Source organism: Heptranchias perlo, chromosome 2, assembly GCF_035084215.1.
Source record: "Heptranchias perlo isolate sHepPer1 chromosome 2, sHepPer1.hap1, whole genome shotgun sequence".
In the NCBI taxonomy this organism is placed as follows: Eukaryota; Metazoa; Chordata; class Chondrichthyes; order Hexanchiformes; family Hexanchidae; genus Heptranchias; species Heptranchias perlo.
This window is the reverse complement of record NC_090326.1, coordinates 98,798,079-98,819,882: the sequence shown is the minus strand read 5'-3', so window position 1 is coordinate 98,819,882 and position 21,804 is coordinate 98,798,079. Positions and strand designations below refer to the sequence as shown.

At 40.1% G+C, this 21,804-nt stretch overlaps 2 protein-coding genes across 8 annotated transcripts in view; one reads left to right on the top strand and one right to left on the bottom strand.

Moving 5' to 3' along the window:
* The window catches only part of LOC137341584 (uncharacterized), a 44,707-nt gene extending 37,321 nt beyond the window's left edge, over window positions 1-7,386 (bottom strand). The window contains exons 1-3 of one of the 5 annotated variants that reach the window (XM_068004846.1): window positions 6,975-7,386; window positions 5,581-5,665; window positions 924-992 (exon numbers count right to left, since the gene is read on the bottom strand). In XM_068004846.1, coding sequence (XP_067860947.1) covers window positions 924-992; window positions 5,581-5,655 — 144 coding nt within the window. In that variant the 5' untranslated portion in view covers window positions 5,656-5,665; window positions 6,975-7,386. The remainder of the gene's footprint in view (window positions 1-923; window positions 993-5,580; window positions 5,666-6,974) is intronic. The other 4 variants (XM_068004808.1, XM_068004818.1, XM_068004825.1 and 1 more) reach the window with 4 other exon arrangements.
* The window catches only part of si:ch211-197h24.6 (uncharacterized), an 86,308-nt gene continuing 71,705 nt past the window's right edge, over window positions 7,202-21,804 (top strand). The window contains exons 1-4 of one of the 3 annotated variants that reach the window (XM_068004867.1): window positions 7,202-7,337; window positions 7,761-7,857; window positions 11,194-11,262; window positions 17,662-17,683. In XM_068004867.1, the coding sequence (XP_067860968.1) occupies window positions 7,777-7,857; window positions 11,194-11,262; window positions 17,662-17,683 (172 nt within the window). In that variant the 5' untranslated portion in view covers window positions 7,202-7,337; window positions 7,761-7,776. Of the gene's footprint in view, window positions 7,338-7,418; window positions 7,524-7,760; window positions 7,858-11,193; window positions 11,263-17,661; window positions 17,684-21,804 lie in introns of those variants that run through there. The other 2 variants (XM_068004860.1, XM_068004875.1) reach the window with 2 other exon arrangements.

Below are 21,804 nucleotides of genomic sequence, written 5' to 3'. Positions count from 1 at the left end.
ACAACCATTGCTGCATGGTCAGATTTTTTTTTAATACTTCAGGTCCAACTTAACTTGTCCAAAATTCTGCTATCTGCTTCATCTCCAGCACAAAATGTTACTTGCCCATCACCTCCGCCTTTACCGACTTCCACTTGCTCCACATCCTTAAGGCATTGAATTTAATATCCCTTCTCTCATTTGCAACTCTTCCCATGACATTGCTCCACTCTACTCTACCTCTGCAACACCCTCCAATCCCATGTCCTAGCTCAGACCCTCCACTCTTTCTACTCTCTCCTGCACATCAGTGGTGGAGCTTTCAGCCATCTCAGCCCAGCATTCTGGAACTTTTTCCCTAAATCCCTTTGCCTTGCTACTTTTCTATCCATCGCCAAAAGCCACCTAAAATCCATGGTCCAATCGTTCCTTTGGCCATCTCCCCTAATTCTTCTAAAATTGATTGGAATCCATGGTATCTCTGCATAATGCTATATGCAGGTTATGATAAATAAGCTTTGAACATATGTTCAAAACTTATTTATCATTTTATAATTGTGCAATATAGAACTGTTACATTAAGACTTTTTGTAACCAAAGGTTACATCACAATTTGGAATATTGCATTAACGGGATCACTGCCATATCAAAATTGTTAAGCTAGAGGAATTCATGGATATCAAAATCTATTGTTAACTCTGACCCTAATGTTATACTATGGCCATGAACATACATTTTAACTTCCATGCCAAGGCAGATTCATGTAGTTTGGCAAAGGGTGGGAAGTTACGAATTACACATTGCAATTCAGTGTGTGACCCCAAGTGCAATAAAACCAGTTTGCTATGTTTCAGCTCAATCTACAGTTTGAAAGTAGAAGATTTACAGACAGTCATAAACATACATTTGAACACATGGAATTGGATCACTGTAGCCGGTCTTACCTTTCTGTGCTGGTAGCCCCTAATATGTACCTGCAGATTCAGAGCAGATGCACAAGCTACTTTGCATATCTAGAAATAAAATACAAACAAGAGGGTTAATTTTTTGACTCCTCACATTCCAATAGTTAAAGCGAAGTATTTGTGCACCCCCCCATGCATAAAATATGAAAGTAATTCAAGGGGGCAGCTGCGGTTATACTGTTCACTTGCACTGATCAAGTTAGGGAAAGCAGAGGGCCAGACATGGGTGAGTATAAAAAAAAACTGTTCACTGGTTTCAGTTGAAATTTAACATTTAAAAAGATTAAAAGGGCGAGATAACAGGCTATTTCAATTCTTTCCCGGGTTTAAATTTATAGGTTAAGACTTCTGCTGCATATCACCTGTACTTGTATTGCAGTTGAAATGCAGCACCAGGATTGACTGGCCACACAACACACAGTTCAAGAAATATTTGAACAAAGAATATTTTGCACAACTGGTGACTGCCAACATTATCATGCAAATTTAGTTTCCTGAGACATATTTGCCCCAAATGCTGTATATCTGTAGAATTACAGCTCAAGCACTGAAGTCAAGCTGCTGCCCCTTATTACAATTTCTTTCTTGCTTAGTTTGTTCAACTTAATGATGCGAGCAAGGTCCAAATTAAAAGTGTAAGTTGATGACCTAGTAATCAGATTTGTGCACTGTCCATGGTAGAAGATTATTTAGGCAATAAAAAACAGGGTGCATAATAAGGGATTTAAATACCAAGTTGATACTGAAATGAACCTTGGTATATTAAAATGAATCCTAATATATTCTTTACACCTCTATCAGTTGTGTCTGCATAATCTGCATATATTCTTTACATTAAGATGTTTGTGTTTTCCATGATTTTATTTCCAAAAGCTCCAACAAAATAAAAATATTTAAATTTTTAATGGCCTCATAACCATAATTTTATTTAGAAGGCTCCACACACTGTTTACGTAAATCATGCTTAAACATATCGTTGCGGCATTTGAGACTGGGATGAAAAATCCCATGCAACTCTTCTCCTCATACCTTCTGATAAAGACAATGTCTCCTTAAATCTTACTTTTGCAACTTATTTTGCTCTCCACATATTTCTGTCCCCCAACACTCATTCAACCATCCCTATTCCTTGCCTGCACACTGTCTCCATTTAATTCTCCCTATTCATAATCATCATCATCTCTTTGATATTAACTCCATTACCCACAACACTAAGTCTAATCCCCTCCACGACCACTGACTCAGGCTGAACCAACCTCAACAACCTGTTTGACCCCAAGCTGAGTTTGCGCCTCATATCCTCTTTGCCTACTTCTACCTCCATAACATTGTCTGCCTGAAATTGAAGCTGTCATTCACCCAACTAAAACCCTCATTTGTGTCTTTGTCACCTCCAAAATCTACAATCCCAATGCTCTCCAGGCTACCTTCCAATAAACTACAGATCATCCAAACTTTTGCTGTTCCGGGAAGTGCAGTCCAGAGCAAATCCACGGCACCATAGGCAAATGACTACACAACGAAGTGCAGAAATGCAGTTGTCATAGGGGGATTCGATCGTCAGGGGGATAGACAAGCATTTCTGCAACCAGTGACATGAGTCTCGCATGGTGTTACCTCCCCGGTGCCAGGGTAAAGGATGTCACGGAACAGGTGCAGAACATTCTGCAGGGGGAAGGGGAACAAGCCAGAAGTCATGGTCCAGGTTGGATCCAATAGGAAAAAGGTTGAAGTCCTACAGACAGAGTTTCAGAAGCTAGGGAGGAAACCGAACAGCAGGACTTCAAAAGGTGGTAATCCCTGGATTACTCCCAGTGCCACACGGTGGTGAGTATAGGAACAGCATGATAAAGTAGGTTAATGCGTGGCTGGAGAAATGATACAGGAGGAAGGGCTACAGATTCCTGGGGCACTGGGGCCAGTTCTGGGGCAGGAGGGACCTGTTCAAGGCAGACAGGTTACAACTGAACAGGGTCTGGAACCAATGTTTTCACAGGGAGGTTAACTAGTGCTGTGGAGCAGAGTTTAAACTAATTTGGCAGGGGGATGGGAAGCCAGATGAAGCATGAGAAGGCAAACAAGGTGCATAGAGGACTGGGAGAGACAAACAGCATTAGAATAAATAGTCCAGAAAGTGGAAGGAAGCAGAGTAAGATAGATTTGGAGTGAATGTACGACAATGCACAGAGAATGACAATTAAGCTGGTGAGCTGCAGGCACAAGTTGCCACATGGGACTATGATAGTGGCAATAACAGAAACTGGGCTCAAACAAACAAGCGCGGGAATGGGAACGAAACATTGCTAACTACAGGAGAAATAGGGAATGAAGAAAAAAGAGGGGGGTAGGGGGGGGGGGGGGGGGGGAGGTGGCAGTATTGATCAAAGACACTGTTATAGCCCCAGAAAGGGGTGATGTGCAGGAGGGTTCAAAGACAGAATCTATTTTGTTAGATTCAAGGAGCAGAAGAGAAGCAGTTATGCTGCTGAGTGTACAGTATAGACCACCAAATAGTGGGAAGGAGCTGTAGTAGCAAATCTGCAAGCAAATTTCAGAAAGTGTAAAGGGCAAAGAGCGGGAGGAATTCCTGAAATGAGAACTTTCTTGATCAGTATGTTTCCAGCCCGACGGAGAAGGAAGCAATGCTGGATTTGTTCTGGGGAAAGAAGAGTGGCAAGTGGAGCATGTTTCAGTGGGAGAGCACTTGGGCAACAGTGATCACAATATTAGGTTTGCAGTAATTATGTAAAAGATCAAGAAACAATCAAAGGTGGAGATACTCAACTGGAAGAAGGCTAATTTCAGTGAGCTGAACAAAGATCTGGCCCAGGTGGAGTGGAAACAATGATTGTCAGGTATAACAGTAAATGAGCAACAGGAGGCCTTCAGGGAGGAGATAGTTCAGATACAGACTAAACACATTCCTATGAGGGGGAAAAGTAAGGGCATCCAAAGCTAGAGCTCTATGGATGACTAAAGAAATTGAGATTAAAATGGAACATAAAAAGGCTTAAGATAAATGTCAGGTTCATAATACAGTAGACAATTATATATTAATGACCTGGACTTGGGTATAAGGAAATAATTTCAAAGTTTGCAGATGACACAAAACTTGGAAATGTAGTGAACAGTGAGGAGGATAGTAGCAGATTTCAGGAGGACATAGACAGACTGGTGAAATGGGCAGACACGTGGCAGAAGAAATTTAAAACAGAAGTGTGAAGTGATGCATTTTGGAAGGAAAAGTGAGGAGAGGCAATATAAACTAAATGGTACAAATTTAAATTGGGTGCAGGAAGAGAGAGACCTGTGGGTTCATATACACAAATCTTTAAAGGTGACATGACAAGTTGATAAGGCTGTTAAAAAAAGCATACAAGATCCATGGCTTTATAAATAAAGGCATACAGTGCAAAAGCAAGGAAGCTATGCTAAACTTCTATAATTCACTGGTTAGGCCTCAGCTGGAGTATTCTGGGACCACACTTTAGGAAAGATGTTAAGGCCTTGGAGAGGGTGCAGAGGAGATTTACTAGAATGGTGGAAAAGCTCAGCAAGTGAGGCAGCATCTGTGGAGAAAGAAACAGAGTTAATGTTTCAGGTTGAAGACCTTTCGTCAGAACTAAATTTTGATTTACTGGAATGATACCAGGGATGAGGGACTTCAGTTATGTGGGGAGACTGGAGAAGCTGAGATTGTTCTCCTTAGAGAAGAGAAGGTTAAGGGGAGATTGAATAGAGGTATTCAAAATTATGGAGGGGTAACGAGAGAGAAGATAGAGAAAAGCTGGAGAGAGAAGATAGAGAAAAACTGTTTCCACTGGCGGGAGGGTCAGTACCCAGAGGACACAGATTTAAGATATTTGGCAAAAATTAACAGAGGGGAGATGAGAAGAATTTTTTTATGATCTGGAATGCACTACCTGAAAGGGTGGTGGAAGCAGGTTCAATAGTAACTTTCAGAAGGGAATTGGATACATAATTGAAAAATAAAAATTTGCACGGCAATGGGGAAAGACCAGGGGAGTGGGACTAATTGAACAGCTCTGTCAAAGAGCTGGCACAGGCAAAATGGCCAACATCTATGCTGTATTATATTATTCTATAGCCTATCTGCATCAAGTCCCACTCATCCATCATCTTCATCCACATTGACCTACCTTTGCTCTAATTGAAAATTGTGATCTTTGTGTTTAAATCCCCCCAAGACCTGGCCCAGCCCTATATTTGTAACCTCTTCCAGTGCTGCTACAACCACCACCCCCTCCCCTCCATACATTTCCCCCCCACTCCCCCGCAAAAGTCTCCATTCCTCTGACTCCAGCTTCTTGTGCATCTTCACCTCCGTTTGCCCCACTATCGATGGCCATGCCTTCGGCTGCATAGTCCCTACACTCTGAAATTGCTTTCCTAAATCCATCTGGCTCTCCCCCGCCTCTCCTTTAAAACCTTCCTTAAAATCCACCTCTTTGCCCAATCTTCTGGTTACCCCTCCGAATATTTTGTCCTTTGGTTCAGCATCTGTTTTTCCTTACACCTTTGTCAAAAACTTTGGAATAATTTTTATGTCAAAGGCACTATGTAACAGTAAACAAAAAGTTACTGTTGTAAAGTTAATCTATTTGAAAACACTTACGTCACACCAGTACTTGTTACAAGAGGCATCTCTTGCACCATCTTCAAACTGGGATTTGATGCCAGCAATATTCATTTTTTCAAATCTGAAGAAACAATGACATGTCACTTCATTATTTCATCATAAGTAGAAAAAATAGCAGCAAATAGATCTCTCAAATTAGAATCAGATAAAAAGAAACTTTATTTTTGAAGATGTCAGTTCTCCATTTATTCTCACTGGTTCAAAAGATATTTAATCCAAACAGAAGTATGCCACTTTACACTACTGCTATAATCAGTTTTGAAGCTCCTGTTTAAACATGATGATGCAGATCAAGGGGCAACACTACGGAAAAAGTAAATGCATTGGTATTTATTCCATTTTTAAAAATGTATAGAGTTGTTTTACCTGCCGTGTTTAAATATTTGCCTGACAGAGGGTCAGAAATCTGAGGCAGAATTTAAAAGAGTCAAAATAATTTTAATTAGCAACGATCCACCATATCAAGGACTACTACAGTACGCTTTGGACATCAGAGAATAAATATTTTAGATTACTTTTGATATTAATTTTTTGTAGGGTCTCCATGCCCTTGATTTTCTTTTCCTGAAGATAGTTATACTGCAGCACAATTCTGCAACAAGTTTTAACATTGAAGGGTAGATATCTGAAATGTCACAATCTTTAACCTTCACAGATGCTAATTAACCTGCTGTGCATTTTCAGCTATTATTTCAAAGGACTTAGTTTCATTTTACTGCATTAAAGACACTATATAAATGCAAGTTGTTGTTATTTTCACTTCTCTTCCCCCTCAACAATGTTTAACTCTTCATACAGCTGAAGTCCATCCAAGACTTGAATACTACTGCAATATATAGGAAGCCTCTTTTAACATCTCTTGTGCACTTGTAGACAGGATACAAAAAAATAGATTGTCCTACAATCTTCAGTTTTTTAAAGACAAACCTTGGAGCACCTTTAAACAGTAATGCCTAATTCATCTCATCACTCTTCAACCTTAGAGGTGTCCTTCAAATGGCCCTTCAGCCTCATTTCTTAATTTAAAAATGTACAATGTTCACATTATTGTCACCCTGAATTTTTCCAATATTGCAAGTATGCAAAAATATTTTGCATTTTTTTGCTACTAATGACTTCAAACGATTGAATGGAAAACAAGAGGCAACTACCCCTACCTAACTATACAGTCACTTAAAATAACCATTTTTAAAAAGTATTTAAAATTTAATTAAGTGCTGATACATATCCTGTTAACTTGAAGGGAAAAACAAAAAGTATGGTTATAACATCATTACACTGGTCCAGCCCCCAAAGATACACAACGCTGTGACCGGTTACCTGGCCCACACACGACATCTCCTTCCCTTGCCAGGTAAATTTTTACTCACCACTGCAGTTACCTTGTGCGGCCCTACGATTGAGATTATTTATGAAGAGACTGTGCGATATTCCAATCACGACCTCGGTGATTATTGATAACTGCGACGATCCGATAATCGATACTGTCCACGCTCGAAGCTTCTCCAGACACTAAGTCTTCGTTTTCGTCAAAATATGACATCCGGCAGAGCGATTACATCATTTCCCACACCATAGCAAGTGTCCCGGATGTATGGCGGTAACACCAACGTGGTATCTGCTTGTAGAGGGGGAACAAAAGCAATCTCGCTTTATAACCACAATTAATAATTTCTGAAGAATTATCTCACCTAAGACAACTTAGTAGGGAGATCTTAACTACTGGGTTCGAGGTCGGTATAACTTTTTCTTAACGTTTTCCCACTTTTTGATGCCTTGATTATCGCCTCAAGATTGGGCACGTGATAGTCTGTTTCTAAGGAAGTGACGTAGCTACGCCGGAACGTTTTGAGGTTGACCGGAGTCGGTTACGATCGAACGTTTCGTTTATTTGCACGAGAGAAGATTTGATTCTTTCGGTAACTTCAGGATCCACCCGCTTATAACGGGACCGGGGAAGTGGGAAGGAACATCTGGTTTATTGTGGATACTTCTGGCGTCTGTGTTTTTGTTGTCAGGGTTGATGAAATGTAATAGAGCCTGCGTGTGAGATTTAACGAGTCTGAGTCATAGACGATCTGTTATTTGTATCGCGTGTTTGTAACATTAAGATCCGAAAACGTGTTACGGATGCCGTTTTCTTTAATTTACTACAGAGTTCACGTCAGAATCATGGGCGACGTAAGTCGGCGACAAGATCAGGCGCACCGTGAGATTAAAAATCTGGTTTCGGCCAACGTTTTCTATTGTAAGGTGCGTATTTATGGACGGAAGCGCCGCAGAGCTCGACCGCGCTGACTTCCTCTCGAGTGAGCTCGTCGTTTCCCTTTTGTTTCCTCAAAGACCGTTTGGTGAAGAAGTTGCAGCGCGAGAAAATTCCGCCATTTTCAAGCCGATCACTAAACCATAGAATCGGACAAAATGGCGGCTACTGTGTTCTACTGCGAATTTAAAGATAATTTACAATTTTTTAATATCGGTCTCCCCTGAAAACCTGACCTTGAGTCGTGCATCTGCCCAATCTCAACTTCTCCAATGTTGTTCTTGATGGTATTTTTACCACCACTCTCGATATAAACTCTGCTACTGGTCCTTACTCGTTCATCACCCTTTGTTCTCGCTGGCTTCCTCCCCCAACAGATCACATTTTAAATCCTTGTCCTCTTCTACAAATTCAACTACTGGTTCACCCTACCCTATCTGCAACCTTCTCCAACTTTGTTTTCTCCTGTACATTCCTCTGCGCCTCCCCCCCCCCCCAATTTGGTGAGAGTCTCCAATTATTTCAGTGCTGCTGGTTGGATGTCCCTTTCTTCACGGTATCACAATATGACTTGGAGAAGGGAGGCCATTCAGCCCAATTTAATTAATCTAGAAAGAGCCTGCAATCACCTCACCTCACCCATTGCTGCATTTAATTTATTCTTAAATGATTCCACTACACTATCTGGAAATCCATTACATGTGTTTATTACTGTGTGAAGAGCTTCCTGATATCTGTCCTAAATTTCTCGAGTTCAAACCTGTGTCCTCCTGTCTTCCTCTCACTTTAAGGTAGTGGTCCACACTTACCTTTTCCATTCCCTTAACTATCCTATATATCTCTATATGGTCATCTTGCATGCTTCCTTCCAGGCTGAAGAGCACAAGACCCTCCGGTCTTTCTTTATAACTCCGACCCCTCACGCTAGGGATCAGCCTTGTGGTTAGCTCTTCACCGCAGAAGAACTGGTACTCGAGTGCAGTCTGGCCTGAGCATGATACAGTTTGATCATTACTTCATCTGACTTGTTTTGGTTAAGTAGCTCAATTATTGTATAAACTTTAGTGATTGATGCTGTACATCAGGAAAGACTGAACAGGCTGAGGCTCTTTTCTCCAGAAAAGAGAAGACTGAGGTGACCTGTTAGAGAACTTTAAAATTATGACTGGGTTCAATAGGGTAGACGTAGAGAAGATGTTTCCACTTGTAGAGGAGTCCAAAACTAGGGGCCATAAATATAAGATAGTCACTAATAAAAGGGGACATAGATTCAAGGTAAAAGGCGGGAGGTTTAGAGGGGATTTGAGAAAGAACTTTTTCACCCAGAGGGTGGTTGGAGTCTGGAACTCACTGCCTGAAAGGGTTGTGGAGGCAGGAACCCTCACAACATTCAAGAAGCATTTGGATGAGCACTTGAAATGCCATAGCATACAAGGCTACGGACCAAATGCTGGAATATGGGATTAGAGTAGACAGAGCTTGATGGCCGGCGCGGACACGATGGGCCGAAGGGCCTCTATCCGTGCTGTATAACTCTATGACTCTAAATCCAATGAGGAATTCAGGAGGAACTTCTTTACTTTGTGAATGTGGAATTTGCTACCACGTGGAGTGGTTGAGGCGAAAAGCATAGATGCATTTAAGGGGAAACTAAGATAAGCACACAAGGGAGAAAAGAATAGAAGGATAATTTGACAGGGTGGGGGGAGGCTTGTGTGGAGCATAAACACTGGCCTAGACCTGTTGGGCCAAATGGCCTGTTTCTGTGCTATAAAATTCTGTGTAATTGATTAGATACATTGAGCATCAAGTCTTAAAACCCCTAGGTGTCTCGACTTCATCCGTAGCAGTTTCAACACTGCTAATGAAGTACAAGTGTTGCCTATTTTTCCTTCCTGTGTGCAGTACTTTACACTTGTTTGTATTAAATTTATCTGCTCTTGTTTTGCTAACTCACAGCTTTTTTAACTCATTCTGTAATTTTTTGATTCTGTTCTTCGATTCCACTGCTCCTGGTTTGGTATCTGGCAATTTGCATTGAGTTTTTGAATCCACTAATTGAATTCAAGGCACTAATTTAAATTAGAAACAGTAGTGAGCCCACCACCAAGCTCTTGGACACCCCACTCAGTAATCTCCCCACCTCAATATGACCCTTCTAGCAAGTACATTTTTTTTAAACCTTCAGCCAATTTCTTATTCATTCCCAAGTTTTACCTTGAATCCCCACAACTTTGAGCTTCACTAGTAACCTTTCAAGCAAAACTTTATCTGCCTTTTCTTGTATACCCCTCTGCCTTTCTACTTTTTTATGGTCTTCTAAAACTGTGACCTTTTGGCCACTTCTAACCATCCTATAAGGCTCAGCATCTTTTCCTTTTCACTACTGTGGAGTGCCTTGCAATATGTTTCTGCTTGAAAGGTGCTACATGAATACAAGTTTTTGTTGCTGGCTTACTCTGGGGATTTAAGGTGGCAGTTGCTTTATCCAAGTATTGTGTTGTCAAGCTGTTAATACTTAGAACATGCAAACAGGCCATTCAGCCCTAGTCCATCCCGGTGTTTACTCTCCATGTGAGCAAGTAGTTCTAATCATATTTACCCACCCTGCTCTCATATCCCTTCAACCCCTCTTCTGTCATCTATCTAATCTTGGATGCTGGCATAGTTTCTCCCTCAACCACTAACCCTGGAAGTGAATTCCATAGCCTCACAACTCCCTGAAGGAGCTGCAGATTACTGATTTACAGACACTAAGAGTTCAAGTTCAAAGAAGTAATCAGCATCATTTCATTAGCACCACAGACACAGAATTATGGATTGTGACTAATTTCCTGCAACTGGCCAATATAAAGGACTGGACAAAATGGTACTGTTCACTACAACCAGCAAAACATGCATTACTCAACACATTTGATTTGAGTAAAGTGGCTTTCTTGGACAAACCTTTAATTGATGTATATATTATAAAATGCTGGGTTTTTTTTCAAATTTTTCTGTATGGGGGACCCCAGCACATATTAACATACAACCAGATATCCCTTGTCCAAACTTCTAAAAGAAGTGTCCACTACCCAAGGAAAAAGTGCCATCATTGCACAAAATATTTTTATTCGTATATACAGCTACAGAAATAATGTACTTGTAAGATTAAAAAACACTCAGGAAATCTGAGTCTCTCAGGATCACAGTTTCAAAACCTATGCTGTAGAACAATTGCATTTTTAATAGATCACTAATTTTTTTTCCAATGGATAATACATTTGTGTATATGTAGTATTCCATACTTAAGTTGCGAAACCAGTACATTTGTATTTTAATTTTAGATCTGCGATGTTCGTTGTACATCTGAGATGAATCTTAAAATGCATTTCCTTGGGTTGAAACATAAAAAGGTAAGAGCAGCAACTGTGAAACTTCACCTGAATATATACAGAAAATGCTTGTGGCTGAGAAGCTTAATTGTGTATTATAACTAAATTGACAGTCCACAAATTGTTTTGACTTAAAAAAAAGTGGAACTGCAGAGCTCACTTATTGTGGTTCATTTCCTAGCTTTGCTGGACATCCCGGTTGACTGAAGGATATTCAGACATACTTATGAGCTTTTCATTTATTTTGCTCCTTTTGTAGTACTAAAACACTGGTCTGAAAAAGTAAGTCTAAAATGTAGTACTATTGTAAGCTTGTATGAATGGCACTGTAATGTGTGCCTCTGCTCATTTATGGCGTAATACTAGAATGGAACACGTACATGAGTCTTCACTTCATTGTGATATTACATGTTCCACATAACAGATTTCTGAACCTGATGTAAGCAAGGTTCTGTTAGTGTTGAGATACTTGCAATGTAATGTTGCATCTGCTTCTCTGTACACATCAATTTATGAGCATAATGTACACTTTTTGGTTTGTTGTGGTGGAGCACAAAATCTGCTTCAGTAGTACTTGGGTTGGAAAGCCATCTGGCTTCAATTTTTTGCTCTGAAAATGAACTAAATGAGTGTTTGCTATTAAAAAAAATGTTTCAAAGCAACTATAATCTAGGTTACCATGGTTTATTGTCCAATGAGTGACCTAAGAAGATGAGGACCACATGACCAATTTGTCAGTGTGTCTGAGTGATGACCTAATGTGGTCACAGGGTTACTAAAACACACTTTTTTGCTCAGCTCTCATCTGTTGTATATCTGTTATCAGATTCATGGAGACTGAACAAGAATGACATGAGACTGTTAACTGCTGGCTGTCAACTCTTGGCAGACTAAGAGTGACTAGTTTTTTGTTGTTGAAACTGTACACAATTCATTGGGGCTTATAAGCTAGTGCACATGATCAAAGTTTTCAAATGTTGTATTGGTAATCATCATGATCATATTTTTGAAATCTTTTGTTAAAACACAGATTTTATTGTAGTGGAGCATTATGGCAGTTTTATCAATGTTAAGTTTTCTTCGGCTAACAGTTGTATCAGTGTATTGCCTGATATCAATATGTTGGTATTTGGAGCAATAAACTGATATAATGGTGAATAAAGTTGCCAAGATCCAAACTGCATGTTATGGTTGCGGGAGAAGAAAATCTTGGTCTCAGTTGGCTAGATATGAAAATAGACCTGTCATTGGCATCAAGTTAAATGGTTCATGACAGAAAATAAGATTACATCCTTGTTTGGCAGAGCTGAAAGGAACAAACTAACTTGGGATTAGCAGAAGAAGTGGAGTCTTTATGTTGCACTGCAGCATAAGACTATCATTCAGTTCTGTTTGTGTCTTGCTTTTCAGAGCAGCTCAATAGATGTAGACCAGTTCTGCTTAAATGAAGATTGCATAGCTGTTTGTTTTGAAAGGAAAGCAACAACTTGCATTTATATAGAGCCTTTAATGTAGAAAAATACCTTGTACTGAGAAATCAACATGTTACATTGCTGTTTGTGGAATCAGCTCATTGTTCTTTTAGTCAACGTGATGCAACAAGCTTGCAAACTAACATTCTTGAAAATTGTGAACTCATCCACCATTGGTTGAAGTCTCTACACTGAGACAGCAGAAGTGCAGTATGAGTTGTACTTGCATGGAACACCATCATCACGAAGACTGTCACTTTGTAAGGGCAACTGGGGATAGGCGGCGATAGATACGGCCTTGCCAGTGCGCCTGCATCCTGAGAACAAATTTTTAAAACTCATCGTGCACAAAGATGAAACAAGACTTGAAATCATGAGGAGCAATAGAGCTTCTTTGTCATTCAGATATCCCTACCCAATGTAGGAACTTGATTCTGAGAATTTCTTTTCGTCTGAATGTCATGGGGACCTCCTTGTATATAGCCCTGGACCTGCATCATAACTGTTCTTTTCCAGGGTCTCTTTTATCTGACTTCGAGAGGCAAGCCTCCCTGTTTTTAGTGGGTTATGGGAGCTATGTACAGTTTTTAGTTAAGTGCATTGTTCACTCATTTTCTTATGTTTCTCTTATTGATTTCTTATGAAGGCTTGTCTGGAGCTGACTTTTCCTTGCTATAAGTCCAAGACAGTCATTTTTTAACTGATGTGGCAAAATTGCCTGCTTGGTGCATAAAATCCACTATTTTCAAAATTGTTTGAGTCCTTTGTCCTCATGCCTTCAACACGTCTAGGCTAGTCCAAGTAAAGCAATAAATACCTGAGTTTCTCAAACAATCCAGTGAAGAGTTTGTTGCATCAGTGATGTCTCCAGAAATATCGCTTTCATATTTAATTAAGATAGATTTGGTGGGCACATTTCCCCCAAGCTAGAGTTTGGTTCTGGTTTTGGGGAGGGATCCAGACTATTCCAAAAATGCAATTAGAGCACGGGGCCTTGGATGTACCTTTTTTGTCCTGCTGCCATCGTGCTTAAGGTATTTGGGAGAGAAACTGTATTCTATTGCCGGCTAAAGAAAAAGGCTTTCTTCCTTCCTGACGATCACTGGTTGCAGGGATTTGTACAACACCTTTCCCTAGTCATTTTCACGTTGTCATTGATGATCAAGCTGAAGAATACATTACACAAAGACTGAGTGTATTAGAAATTACCAACAATAAGCAATGAAGACTTTGATGAACACTAGATAGATTTATGTTTTCTCCTCCCACTCCATTATGGGGATTGCTGATAATTGAACCAGGACTTTGAGGCAGGCAAACATGGCTGCCTCTTTCTTCCAAGGCTGTAGAATTGTACAATAAGTCCATTCATTTTCTGTTGCAGGTGGACATGAATATTGTTCAAATTGTATCCTCTTTTCCAGTCAGACTATGAAGGCCAGAATTATCAAAATGGCAGATCTAAAATGGTATAAGTATCCTAAGAAGTTTGTCTTGTGCTGCATTCTTCTGGCCAAAGGCAGTCTGCCTTCCCCATCAAGGGCAGAGCTTGCAGCCAACTGAGAGTCTAGAACATAGGGTATGGAATTGCTCTGATTTGAACAATCTTGAAGAATGGTTGGGGCATCTGCTCAAGGACTACTGTATTCCAGTAATCCTAATGGATAAATTAATACTCCAAGCCTCTTCTGTTTAGGTAGGCTACTTCCTCTCTTTCCACCTACTTCCCTCCCCCCACCCCCCCAACCCTTTGCTGGGAACAACTGAACATACAGGAGGTTAGTTTCAATCTCTGATGTTAAAACAAATTCTGGACGCTACTATAAAAATTTGTCTGCCTTGAGATTACTTGCCTAACCAGGATAATACAGACAATTTATTGAACATCTTTGAGCAGCAGAAGCAGGCTGCAGTACTAAAGCACGAAGGATTGGTGCAGACTCTGGACTCAGTGGCTAAGTCCATGTTGAATGATTTTTTTTGCTGTATTTTATAGTCTTGTTCCACCTTTTCTACAATGCCTTAAGAGTCACAACCGCAACTGATCCCATGTCAGTTTGATGAGAAAAGTGTTTTTGCTGTTCATGTGGAAACCTCTGTACTGCCCTTACAGAACTGTGTTTTTATGGATAGACATTGGGCAGAGTGTTTGTGCTCAGTTAGACTTGTGATACTCAGTCCACAGAAGAACTAGATAGGACAATGTTCCAGTGCAGATCTCTGGTTGTAGTCTTGGGGCAGCATTCCTTCAAGGGAATCCTCCTTCCCCTCAAATTATGGTAGAAAGGGATGCATCTGTCAGGCTGGGGGCAAACCCGTTCATCCGCAAGCCAAATGGGTACAAGGAAATGCACAATTGAACAGTGAAACTGCTGTTGTCAACATTTTCTTTTGTTTATCCAGGGAAATGCAGTCTGTAGACAGACAATACCTCAGTAGCAAGGAAGGAGGGGCATCATTCTCATGTACTATGTTGGGACACAGTATAATGGTGCCTGGGTGAAGGGATATATCTGTCTCTTCCTGCCAGGAGTGGACAACACGAGGGCAATGTTATTGGATACCAGAAAATTCTCAGTTCCCTCAATTTTGCTCCAGGATATTTATACAAGAGTAGGGAATTGCATGGGGCAATGACAGAACAAAAAAGTGATCCCCTCGAACCAATCAAAATCGGACAAGTTACTATGCTGTGTGAGAGATGCTATATTCAAAGAATGATGACTCTTCACGGTAGGTAATCTTAATAAACTTCTGTCTGTATCCACATCTCTGGTCTTCTTTGGAAATGAATTGAACCATTCAAATGTCTTCGAGTGTTAAATAAAGTTCCTCCATGAAAAATTTCTCTCAGTAATTCCTGCTGGTCTTGGGCAACAAATTCTATGAATTGAACTTAGTTCCAAGAATTTTCCTATACAGAAATAAAACACAGATTGGAACTGATGCAAGGATGATTTCCAATACAAGAGTTTTTAATGGGGCAATTGTTAAGCATAAGATGACGCCCATATGCTTTTAACATGTTGATCACTTGGATTTTATCACTGTACTTTGTATTTGTACCAATAAAATACATTTTTGTTAATTTGCAAACATTTTTCTGTTTTATCAATGATCAGCTTAGTATACTTATAGCCTGATAAGGGCCCAAGTAGTTTACTGCCAGATGTGTTACTTACTTTGGCATTATGCTTGTATCTAAATGTTTGGAATTATGTATGCTCAATTGCTGTTAGTGGAGGACTTTCCCAGTTCCGATTTGGGTTGAGGTTGAAGTGTGCATTTTGCAGTGTCTTAAAGTGTAGCTGCTGAGCATTTGTTCAGGTTGAAGGACTTGGCTTAACTCAGTTATTACTTTTTTTGGTCAGGGATAATCATTACTTGCTAGAAGTATTTTGACCATCAGTAAGAGGTGATGTTGTCCATTCTGGGATTAGATTTAGGCTCCTGTGTTAGTCGATAAAGCAGTTGAATGCACAGACAAGTTACCTGACATTGGCTTCAATTGATAATACAGTAGTGTTACTTGTATACTTTTTTCTCTTGTAATATAAGATCAACCAGGACTTCATATTATTGCTAAAGTACTTTTCGCTACTGTTTAAATGTGCTGGTGTTGCATCTGGTTTTGGAAGAATGCCAAAGCCTGTTTTTTTTTTACAAAGATTCACTTTTTTCTCAGCTTTTTAATTCTGTTATTCTGTCATATGGCTGTCTGTTATTGTAGACACTTAATTTCTTAGTAACTCAATGACTTCTTCATTAAGGATTTAACAAAATCTGAGTGATATAAATGAAATTGCAATGATTAGGATTCCTGAGAGTTTGTGACCTAACTAATTGTTCAACAGACAAAATGAAATTGAACAAGAAACTTCTTTTTATCCTGTGGTTCCTTTCAAAACAGATTCCTGAGACCCTTGGCTATCTACATATTCTCTTTAAATACTAACTTGTCACCTTTTTAACTTTTTTCACTAAATTTGATGTGATTACTTTACTCCCAAATTATTTTGACGCAACTTGCACCATGACCTCCTTCCTAGTCCTGGTAAAAAATACATGATTTTTTACTGGCCAGAGTTGAACTGGAAAAATCAAGCCTTGTGCATGTTTAATGCACCTACAGAGGAAATCAGTAAGGGGAACTGGATAGTACTCTGTAGTGCCCAGAGCTTCTAGTACTTTTTAAAAAAAAAAAGTTTAAACCTCTTGAATCAAAAGGTTAGGAGTCCCGCCAAACATTTTTCCGATGTCTGGTGAGACATTCAGGTGTCTATACTGTTCATGAACAGTATACAAACATCTTTCTTTGTGCAATTGCATAGTGAAGGACTCAAATCTTGAGGACATTTGTTTACTCACATTACTGCCCCAAGAAAGAGTCCTGGGATACAGAAGCTCTGGTGCATCAAATGGAGGTTGCAATGCATCTTCAACAAAGTGGGGCAGGAGGTAAAGTTTGCCCAACAAATTGTTTTGAATACAGTTTCTGGTCATTAGCATTAGACTGCTTTAAGCCCCAATGATGTAAGAAAGTCTTACAGTATTCAAATATTCAGCAACATGTGATTAACAAATCTCAGAATCTGTGAAGTGTGTTTTAAATATAGTAAAATTACTAATGACAGTAATTTTACTAAATCAGTTTTCTGAAATACAAGAACTGTTTCTTTGGGCACTTTTTTTGATTTAGTCTTGTGAATTGTTTTCTGCATTTGTCAGAAAAATATGAAAGAGCTCAATTGAATTTTTGCAGAATACACCCAGAAGGGTTCCTTTTCTTGTATATAGCAAATGAAAAGATGGCCTTCCGGGGAGAAGAAAATCTGCAAAATATCATTGTTAATGAAATCTTTCAGTTTTATGTCCCAACAGAAGCAATCCCGCTAACTTTTTTTCTGTTCAATTTCCTCGATGGTTCATCCCAAACTTCATATGACAGAATGAGGAAACCTTAAAAAATGGTAAGTATTACAAGATTCTTTAAGGATCTTGTTATCATCTTTACAGATGCTGTAGAAAGTCTGACACTTCTCAATTTCATGTAAACTGAATGATGCACTGACTCAAACAAGGTTACTTTCAGTTGTAAACGTGGGGGTTTACCTTGTAAAATAATTTGTGGCCAAAGGGAATAACTGAACATTTGTGTTTCAGTTTGCATCTAAGCCACAAGATGGGCTTTGGGCTCAGTTTCTTTACGCCTCATCCCAGTCTTATGCCATTTTGGCAAAGGAACAGCACTGTGCATTGGTGCCAATGTCCAAAGTTGAAGGATTGGCTCTTGCACAAATGGTCACATAGATGGGATGAATTTTTTTTGTCTTGCAGATCATTCTGTCTGTAAAGCTTTGAGCATCTTTACTCTGAAGCTTTCTTTGCCAATTGTTCAGACTGCTTGGAACAAACCTTGGCAAATCAAATTTAAACTTGAGTCACTTTTTACAAAACGACAGCAAAGGGAATTTACAAGGAAGTATGCTGGTTTTGGGACAGATACTAGAAATAATGTTATTCCCCACCCCCGTCACCTTTTTCTTCACTCTTTTATCAATTCAGTTTTTTGTCCCGTTTGAGCTCTTTGCTCACTATATATTGTTTTTTAATTTCATCAGTTATTTTAAGTTTTCCTTTTGTTTTGTATCAGTATTTTTCTTCTGTTTCCATTTTCAATTTCAGAGCATTCTGGGGGAGGGAAAGAGAAAGGTTAGGAGGTCATCTAATTTTTGTTGCCTGGTTCTGCTCAATATGTTGCTGGGTCAGAGTGTAACATTTCAAGTCGCTGGTATAAATGATACAGCAGGCTCTGGTTTGTAAAATCATTACTGCTAACAGGTGTTAGTAGATAACTATTGCACACTTAGTTTAAGATGCACCACTGTGTCACAGCTTCTGTGAATGTGGAACGAGGGCCAGTGATTAATCATTCCCCTCTGAACTTGATGTCTAACTTGGAGTCCACAGGGTTCCACTTCAAAAGTGGTGTGGCTCAGTTCTCAGCCTGTCACCAAAAGTGATGATGAATGCTGTGACATACTTGACCCACATTGCTTAAATATTGCATGTTGATGTGACATGGTCCAGGGCTTGAAATTAACTATATCCCAGTAGCAAATATTAGAAATCCACTTTTGAGCCTGGGATTGATAGTAAGAATTTGCAGTGTCTATTGCCAGTACCACTTTTGCTGATGGTGTCTTCTGTTGGGAAAATACTACAAATCCCAAGGTGCACATGAGCATAGGCTGGGTCAGTGCCCTATTGACAACAAAGTGGCCCACTTAAAACATTTTGGAGTACCATGAGTGGTAAAGTTCTGCAAGAATTGTCTTGCTGTCAAAATGTTGACTGAAAATGCTCATGTCTTGCTGCTGGTTTATAGACAAGTGACAAAAGTTTGCTACTGGGTTTTAAAAAAAAAATAATTTCTTGTCCTGTTTTAACTGTGACCGTAATAATGGTACTGCATCTGAAACGAAGTGAAATCTTTGTGTGCCTAACTCCTTGTGTTGAATGCTTCATTGTTCTGACAACCCCAGTTTTGAACCATTCAAATCAATGACTCGAGCTTGTTTGTTTAAAAATGACAGACAAAAATGAAGTCCACTTAGTGCCAGGGCTTCTCTCGTCAAGTACTCCCCATCAGTGCAAGCATTGCAGCATTACAATGGTAGACATTGGAGTAATTTCTTCTATACTTTTGTTGCACACTTGAAATGTTTTGGTCACTAGTACTCAACACATGTAAATATAGCCTAGTAAATCAAAATCCTGGGACAACATTGCAGCAGCACCATTTTCTGCTAAGTACTTTTCTCTCTTCAGACCAGAAGTCCGTAGTTGATCAGTCCTACTGTGCATACTTTCAGCAGGATTTCTGTCTGCTTTAAGGCTGTTCTGTTTGGGTTGGGAATTTGACTAGAACTTTTGGAGGATCAGCAAAATCATTAATCAAGGCACCTGAAGGCACTGCTAATGGTTCAGTGTTTGAAAAGCTAAGCCATACAGATGGGCAAGACCCCATGTTTGATACTGAGTCTCTGCTGAGCTAGCGGATCTCTATCAGGGAAACAGTAGGAATATCACTGTTGTCCTCAGTGCCCCAGTGTTAAGAGTGTAAATCAGCCACGGTTCCTTCCCGCCCAACCTCTTGCTAAAAATGATCATGTAAATTTCTGGCAAGGACAGGATTGAGTTCAACTGTGATGCCTTCTCGGTCAAGTGACCATTCTTGTGAGTCTAAATAATGAGTATCAGTGGGTTGTTTGATTACGGGCAGCATCACAGCTGAACACAATTTGGGGAAGTTAAGGGAAGAGTATAGTTTTATACAACTCCAGCTTAAAATTCTAATTGGATTTTGGCAGCCAACAAAGAGATTAAATTGCAGTTTCTGTCACTTTTATGCTGCCCACGTACACCATCTGATTTGGTTCTCATAGGAATACAGGAACAGGAGTAGGCCATTCAGCCCCTCGTGCGTGCTCCGCCATTTGATAGATCGCAGATCAGCCATGATCTTAACTCCTTATACCTGCCTTTGGCCCATATCCCCTAATACCTTTGGTTGCCAAAAAGCTATCTATCTCACATTTAAATTTAGCAATTGAGCTAGTATCAATTGCCATTTGCGGAAGAGAGTTCCAAACTTCTACCACCCTTTGTGTGTAGAAATGTTTTCTAATCTCGCTCCTGAAAGGTCTGGCTCTAATTTTTAGACTGTGCCCCCTACTCCTAGAATCCCCAACCAGCAGAAATAGTTTCTCTCTATCCACCCTATCCGATCTCTACAGTAAAAGTCAGGCACAAGCCAGAGGGAAGCAGGTAGGTTTTGCAATTATCTTGGTCTGTTAACCAAAGGACCTCTTGGCACAGTAAAGCTGCGCATGTGACTGGAATTACTGACATACTGATCCTGTGTTTTTCAGCTAGTCCATTCCCCCATGGGGGGGTGGGGGGGGAGTACCTTAGAATGAGCTTGCATATAAAATTAGCCTAGACAGCTCCTCTTCATGGTTCAGAACTTCTAAGGATACAACAGAAGGGATTCCTCTGGCCAATATATGAGATCCAGGGCCAAGCAGTGGGGTTGATTTGTGGCAAAAGAGGGAAGCAGCTGCAATGCAGGAGGGCTTTGACCTATACCAACTTATTGCTGAGTACCCTAGAGGAAACATCAGCCTTATAGTAGAAATGACTCTTGCTGAAGTCCCTGTCATGGGGACCTGGATTAAGCAGTTGATAAGTAAGTCTAGTAAGTGGCATAGGAGTTGAAAGTTTATGTCATCAAGATGGCTGGCATCACAAGCTGCTCTGTTTAGCTCCTTCCACCACACTGAAGGTAGATATCGGTCATATAACTGATGAGACTGAGACCTGGGACAAACTGTTGTTACCTGGAGGCCAGGAATGTACTTGTAGATCCAAGACTTTACTTCTACTATGGATTGCAGAGAGGCAAGCAACTAACGCTCCATAACTGGTAGAACCAGCATTCCAAGCTGTGATCAGGAGGATGGTGGCAGTTCATTTGCACGTTTTATGATTAGTTGTGGTGTTCACCATGCTACTTGTTTAGAGCTGTTTATACCTGCTGTCCACCTAGCAAAGGCTAAAATCCATGCTTGGCAGTTGTTCGATGTATTTGGATTGGGAAAGAGGTAAGCAGAGTTGATTTGGAGTCAAAGTGGCTCGTAAGGATTTGTATGTGGTGACAAAAGTTCAGAGCTAAGTTAACCTGTGGCAGATTCAGTAAGCCAATAACTGAATCACCGGTCTTAAGCCCTGCAGAGCACTATTGATATGACCAACCAGTCTGGGTCACTTGTTGAGCCCAGAGAGGTAGACCTGACATGACTGGTTTGGGGAGGGAGGCTGGGATTCTTACTATTCAGCTCCAAATAACCTTGCCAGCCAGTATCCTAATAGGTAGGGTGGTCCTAAATGAACAAGCTGTGGGGAACTTACCAATGTGCTAGTTTAGCTGGCTAAACTCCAGCAGTACCCTTGCTTGTACTTGGGGTCCCTAAAACTTCAATTTTGCCAACTTGCATCTGTGCCTTCTGGTTTTTGTCCATGTGGGAGT